This window comes from Cryptomeria japonica, chromosome 5, assembly GCF_030272615.1.
Source record: "Cryptomeria japonica chromosome 5, Sugi_1.0, whole genome shotgun sequence".
NCBI classification, from domain to species: Eukaryota; Viridiplantae; Streptophyta; class Pinopsida; order Cupressales; family Cupressaceae; genus Cryptomeria; species Cryptomeria japonica.
In genome coordinates, this window is record NC_081409.1 from 78,174,158 (window position 1) to 78,181,721 (window position 7,564).

Sequence of the window (7,564 nt, forward strand, 5' to 3'; positions counted from 1 at the left end):
GGGGGATCATAAATTTTCGCTCGGTGCTCGAAATATGAAACCACTTACACTATTGAGAAGGTCTTCAAGAGATCTAATTGTAGTCCCTTAACACCATGCCTTTTTCTATTGAGTTAAGGATTGATGACAGTTTCGACCCCAAATTTCGCTCCGAAGGCCTCCAAAAATACAAAATACTGAAACATAATAAAATGTACATCAAATGTGGATCAAGTGGTTCAGTAAGGTGGTTAAATGAAGGTGACTAGGTTTTAACTGAGAGAGAGTTCTCTCCCCACATCTAAGAATTACCCAACACCAAGCTTTTGCCCTCGATTGAGGGAAAAGAAGCAATGAAAACAACCTTACCACATGGAAAAATCTCAATCTCACCAACTAAAAGGGGCTTCCAAGAATCTAGGACCTAGTTGTGCAAGTCAAGGAGAGAAGGCTAAAGGTTGAAGAAATGACACAACAAGCCTCTACATAGATAGAAGTCTTTAATTTGAAACACATCAGCTTCACAAACCACCATCAAAGAAGGTTTTGCACATAGGAGAGGGAAATTCATCCGTTTAGGTCAAGAAGGAACAACCCTATCCACCGAAGAAAACCTATGATACCCATTGTGGCCACCATCATTAAAAATCCTAGGATGAAGAGGTTGTCTAGGGGAAACAATAACACCCATTAGAGAGCTAGGGGCGTCACAGGCCTATGATGAATAGAAAGGGTGAATCTCAAAGACAATAGAAGTCAACAAAACCACAATGATAGAGGGTGGTTTTGTTTCACTATGACAACAATGTTTGTTTAAATGAGCAACTTATTTTATAATTGATGCACTCAGTAAATAGTTATGATATTTTATATGAAACAAAAACAAAGTTTATTTGATTTTATTGATGAATGTATATATGCATTTTTATATAGCATTGATAAGTTCTAATATATTCAACTATGGGTCCATCATTTGATTATTTTTGAAGTTACATGTGAACTAATGATTGACAATATATAATATAAAAATGTTAGAAGACTAAATCCAGTAACAAGTACTATACTAATAATAATATCTTTATAATTTAATTATTTTTTATATATAAACACCGTACACATTTTTCATGAGGAGCCGTTCGCCAGCAAGATTCTAATATGGAATTCATAAATATGAGAGAAAATGTATAAGAGAAAATCTCCATTCACACTGATCAGTAACGACCAAGCTAAGCAGTTGCTGTCAAAAAATAACCAGGAAGCAGCCACCATGCTGTTATTCAAAACTCCTTCCACCATCCTGTTATTCAAAACTTCTTATGAAAAGCAGTGGGGAATCTATGACTAGCCTTGTCAACAAAGTAGAAAAACACGTCACGCTACTGTATCCTTTTCAGTCAAATCTCCGTATTCATATTGCGCATTTTATACTGAAAATGAAATGTTGATTTGTGACCCCACACTCGGGCAAGCCTCACATGCCCGTGCTTGCTAGATTTGATGTCAGAATGACTAAGAAGCCACTGTTGAAAGCACTTTCGGCAAATTTACAGGCACGAGTACCATTTTTCACGTTGCACCAGCTCTAGGACAATGCGTACAATTTTTCCTGTTTCACCGGCTCTAAAGATTCTTAGAATGACTAGGATGCCACTATCGACAACCCTAGGTGCAAAATCTACAAGGACAATGAGTACCATATTTCCTGTTTCACCAGCTCTCGAGATTCTTTAATATTATATTACCTTTCCTTTGGTGGGTTGTTAATGTTGATTACCATATATACGCAACGTGCTCTATCACATTACCTACCAAGTCATTCTTTCTTTTCAGAGCTTCTCAATCTTAATTGGTTTGCAGTCTTATCCTGTAAATTAATTCCATTTTCTGTTTTTGGGATTTGCCAATGGCAAGGAGAAAGGGAAATCCCCAAGTCATACAGGTGAAGCCCATAATGAGAGCCGTCTCTAGGTTTGTCAATGCCCACAAGACAGTTGGGTATGGTCTTTCTAGAAGGAGGAGAAGGTATTTCACCTCTGAAGATATGTTCATGGGCAGATCCTGTGGTGCACTTCCATCAGATGTTCCAAAGGGCCACTGTGCAGTGTACGTTGGCAGTGAGCGCTCTAGGTTTATCATCCCTGCTGTTTATTTGAATCATTCTCTGTTCCGGGCATTGCTGGATAAGGCCGAGGAAGAGTATGGATTTGATCACCAGATGGGACTCATCATTCCCTGTGAGGAGGCTGTTTTCCAGTATCTGACATCCATGTTGAGCAAAAAGGATCTGGGACTCAACAATATCAAACTGGACGAACTCCTTGACATACCCAGTGTTCCTCAAGTTTTATAGTGCACCAATCTGCAGGGAGGCTGGAGCTGGCTGAGGGAAAAACAGAGGGTATACAGTATACACATACCAGGCCATACTGTACATAATTTTGGATACACCACCGGACTGTCATTTTTGTGCTTAATCATTAGGCATTACCTGTATATTAAAAGGAAAAAAAATCAACGGAATTGATCAATTGAGTGATTCATGGTATTTTAGCACCATGTTCTGATTCATGGTATTTTAACAGTATGTTCTTATTCCTTTTTGGTCTTTCCCACCAGCAGTTAGATCTGTCCAATGGTTGTTTTCTGAGGTCTTTCCTAAGGATTATTGCCATGCATAAAATATTTGCCGATGTTATTTGACTGCTTTTGTGGTATGACTGCTTTTTGTTGTTTCTACTATCTGTAGGGTTTACTATTACAAAGAAGCATTGTTACAGACACAATGTTTCTCAATCCGACACTTTATTCACATAAAAGTTGTAAAAAGATTGGAGTGGCAACCGTGTGTGATAGAAATGGTAGGTGTCAAGAATAGGTTTTTTAATGACACAGATAAAGTGGCTATTTTGAAAAGCATATGGATAAGTTTATGCTCAAGATAATACCATAAAATATGATGAGTGATTGTTTTATTTTATTAGTTGTTTGTATGTAGTGTATTTTTTTATATATTGATTCTACTAGATAATAAGTTGAGGTAGTTCAGTTTGCTAAGATTCAGTTAAAGTGTAATGATTTGTATTTTAAGTGTAGTATAATTTATTTTAGGTTTTTATAGTATATTATTCAAAGTTTGGAGTGTGGATTGTTTTTTTAAAAGGGTATTTTTCAAATAAATCTATTTAAATCAAGTGACCACATCATTATTGGAGATGAATAACAATAAAATGTAGATATAATGGATTGTGGTTTGACATATTTACTATAGTTAAATTTTATAGTATTGTACATTGACTAATATAGCTTTACAACTTTGTGTAACAAACTAACTAACCTACTTATGAGAATAACTACCAAAAAACTAACTCATCCTTTATTACTAACATAAAATTAACATTACTCTTAGTAAGAGCAATGAGCTAGAGTGGGAAGTGTGTTGCTAGGGTTTGGGGAGGAAGAGAAGTTGTAGAGGAAGAAAATGAGGGAGATGGTGATAGAGAGGATAGTGGTGATGGCCTTGGGCCACCTATCTTGGCTCTGTTTCCTTGTGGGTTTATGGTGGAGGGATCTACTCTTATTGGATTCCATCTAGCTTTTGGTTCTACCCTATTTGGGGTTGAATCTTGTGTGTCCCTCCTTTTGTGGTGCTCTAAGCTTTGATCCATCCATTGTATCTCTTGTTTGGGATGGTTGTGCTTGTTCAGCTATCAATTTTTGCCCTCTTCCTTTTGAATCTATGACTCTTGGTTGAGTCTTTCGGCATGTTGTGCCCTAATTTAAGCCAATGGGAGGTCATTGTGCTTCCTTGTACTTCCATCAAGTTCTCCTCTACCTCAAGCCTTGGTAAAGTTAAGGGTATGTTTTTTTTCACATTTATGTGGTTGTTGATTTTCGTCTCATGTTTTCCCCGTGTTCCTCTCCTTTGGTAGTGGATTGTAGGTTCCCCTCTTATTGGGCTCAATCCTTGCCTTTGGGTTTGCTTGGCTTTGCTTCGACCTTATGATTTGGCTTCGAATGATGTATCTTCTTTTGGGCATTCCTTTGCCTTGTGCCTTTGGTTGGGGCAGGGTTTTGTGGTTCGCTCTTCAAAAGAGGTCATTGATTCCAGTGGGGGTCTATGCTTGGTGGGAGATTTGATTTCCCATTCTGAGGTGGGTTTTCTTTGTGGTAAAAATTCATCCTTGGAGCTACAACCTTGGTGTTCTATGTTGTTCTTTATCTAGAAGATGATTGTGACTTGCTGGCCATTGTTGAGGTCCCAAGGATCTGGGTGTTTTTTCCCACCCTTTAAGACTAATTTTTAGTGTTATTGGTTGTGTTGTCAATTCCTCTCTCCTTCAAAAACCTCTAGAGACATTTTTTTTATTGAGGTTATCTTCCATACTACTTCCTTGACTAGTTTGGGAGATGCTATTGGTTCCTTTGTTAATGTTATTACTATTGAGGTGGATTGCAATAGTACATTTGGCTCCTTTCTTCTCTTACCTATGCATTATGATCCTTTTGAGGTGGACTCAATAGTTTGGCTCTTCTCAAAATGTTATTTTGCTAATAGTGGGCATACTGAGGCAGACCTAGTTGTTGTATTTGCAGGAGATCTTTCCCAGATATTTTTGGGCTCCTTTCAATCCCTTTCCATTCCTATGAACATTGTTGTTCATAAGGGTTTGACTCATAAAAGGTTTCAAGGTGCCTTTGAAAACTTGATGGTTTTTTTTTGCTTTGTATCATTCTTTGACAACTCTTTCTATACTTCAAAGTGCTCTCAAGCATAGAAGGTTTAGGGGTCCTTTTCAAAACTCAATTTTATCTCTCCTTGGCTATGTTTGTTTCTTGACCAAAGAGGCTCAAGTCTTAGGTTTTCAGAACCTTTGGAAAACCTACAAGTTCTATTTAATATGATATAATAGTCCTCCTTCAGTTTGCTACTCCAGTCAAAAGTTTCTTATTTTCAAAAAAATGTTAATCTTTTTCAGTTTTTGGTCATCTCACTACTTTTGAGATCCCTTTGTTTTGCCTATTGGCTATCACATGAGGGTTTGAGCCCTTTCCCAATTTATCAAATTAGAACATAAAATTAACATTATTTATTTATTCAATAACATAATTTTATTTATAATTTATAATTATCTAGTATACTAGACTATACAATGTAATATATCTAATATCCGTCCTCTTATTATATTAATTCAGAGAATGAATGGAACATTGCAAGGAATGAACACAACAACTGTTTCGTAAACTTTGATGAACTACCTTCACAAATTCTTCTTTCTCACCCAAGGAACACCAAAGTGACTCAATCAATGGAGCTCTTGAGTATCAACTTTCAAAAATTCTATACAACTTGAGAAAACATGAAATTTCCCCATCGCCCATACAAAACGAGAGAATAATTCTCCTTTGAGAGTCAAGCAAACTTTTTACTAGGCATATCAAGTAAAGCAACAAGATCATACATATATGGCAACAAATGAAGTCATCAAAGATGGATGACAATTCTATCTTAGCATTTATTATAGTTCCTCCTCTTCAAGATGATCAAAGAAGGATGAAAACCAAGACCCATTGATGTAGGAGCATCCCCGGTTCTTAGCAATATTGCACAATCAAAAACATTTATTTCTAGTTTTTTTTTTCTATTTTGCAGTTTCAACATTTCTTTCTACATTTTTCTACATTGGTGAATCTTTTGGATCCCTTCCATAGCTTGCGGAGCCCCAGTTTGATGATCCCAATGCTCCTTGGCTTATGGCCGACCTTCCCTTTGATTTGTACTTCATCCTTTGGATTTTTCGGAGGAATATCTTTGGCGGAGGCCGACCTGTTGGTTTTACATTTTGATCTTGTTCTTCAGCATCCAATCTGTTTTGGGCCGACCGGATCTCCTTGGACCATATAAATCAATTTAATTAAGCATCATAATTCAGTTAGGAAGAATATTAAAGATAGATCTTAGGAATTAGAGGTCGAGAGTTGACCAATTCTATAATTGAGCATGTATGTGGTGGGCCAGTGAGTAGAATCTTGTAACTTGGATGTTACCAGTTATCTGTAATCATTTTGCATGATCTAATTCATTCAGTTCTACATTACCTCCATCATATCCTCCAGTTTCTGTTGTGTTTACTCTTGGTGCCTTGTTCGAATTGATCTCTTTGAGGTCCCTCCTAATCGGTGACTGCACCATTCATTTATATACTATGAGGATTCTCCAAAAAATACTTGAAGATAGAGTCATCATATGACAATAGAAAATTATAAATAGGATAAAAAATATGCTATAAGGTTATAATGCAAGAAAACTAATTTACTAATAATAGTGGAGGAATGTTGGTGGTAAAAAAGTAAGCCCCTTAGGGTAGAGAAGCTTGATAATCAATATATGTGATGGGTTCCCATGCCACATCAGCTCTAAATCTACCACTAATCAAATCAACAAGTTCATAAGGTAAGTTAAAAAATCAAACCCACAACCACATCACCAATCAGAACCACTGAGCACTAGAGTGCACAAGTTTGCACAAGATAAAGCAACTATAGATGCATGTGCATGAATTTGAGCCTCTTTAAGTGCTCACATAGAACTAAAGAATAGGCGGGTACCAAATAAACCCTTTACATTATCAATGAGGCACATATCAAAACTACAAGATTACTCCAACATATAGTGGGTCCATGAGCAATCTTTTCTCTTCAAGCATATAACCCTAGAAAGGGAAATATTTGGTATAGGACTTTAGAAAGATTAAAGTTGTCTTCAAAACAAATTCTATTTTAAGAGATAAGTGTTGACCATTATATATAGTCACCTCTCACCAACCTTTACAAAGAGCTATGAACCACAATACCATGTGAAAAATAAGCCTAATAAGAGCCATGAAGGCAACACAAAAAGAAAGAATTATGATAAAACTAAGCAAAAAAGGGTGTTAATCCACTCACAAACCATTATCTATAATGTTATCTACTCTAAGAAAGGCAAGGAACAAGGGCATCAATCAATAAATAGCCAATGTTGATACTCTCCTCGACAAATAAATGTAGTCTTCACCTAAAACAATGGATTGCCCATGTAAAACAACAATGCGCCATGCAAAGAGTTATTGATCCCGATAATGAAGCTTCATCAACATACATGAAAAAATGAAATTGCCACCAAATGCTCGACCATGTCTCTTTTAGGAGCTTGTGAATAATTTTGAAGTGCTCATCAATTGTACAAACCACCACTAGAATATAGATCATAGTAAACTCTTGATTTGCAGTTAAAAATGACATGGGTGAAAAACAAGGGGCACAAGTTAGATATAGACACTAAGGAGGAGCATGGGGTGATAATGATAATGTAGCCTATAACTTTATAATCATCACTAAAATCATTGGTTTAAGCAAGGTAATATGTTGAACACTCCAAGAACTTGATGCATGGGAAACCCTATGATTTAACCCAACCAACATAATGATAATGCAAAATAATAATAATAAAATCGTGGAATCCAAGTACAACTTGAAATTAAGTATTTAAATTAGAAAAGATAAAATAATAAAGTATTGTCTGTATTTGAAATAATTACATAACTAA

At 36.2% G+C, this 7,564-nt stretch overlaps 1 protein-coding gene across 1 annotated transcript; it reads left to right on the forward strand.

The window, feature by feature from the left end:
• The first annotated feature begins 1,773 nt into the window (after positions 1 to 1,773).
• On the forward strand, positions 1,774 to 2,715 carry LOC131032681 (auxin-responsive protein SAUR24). The gene has a single exon (XM_057963719.2). It carries the CDS (start codon positions 1,883 to 1,885, stop codon positions 2,327 to 2,329), a length of 447 nt encoding a protein of 148 aa, XP_057819702.1. The 5' UTR covers positions 1,774 to 1,882; the 3' UTR covers positions 2,330 to 2,715.
• The last annotated feature ends 4,849 nt before the right edge of the window (positions 2,716 to 7,564 follow it).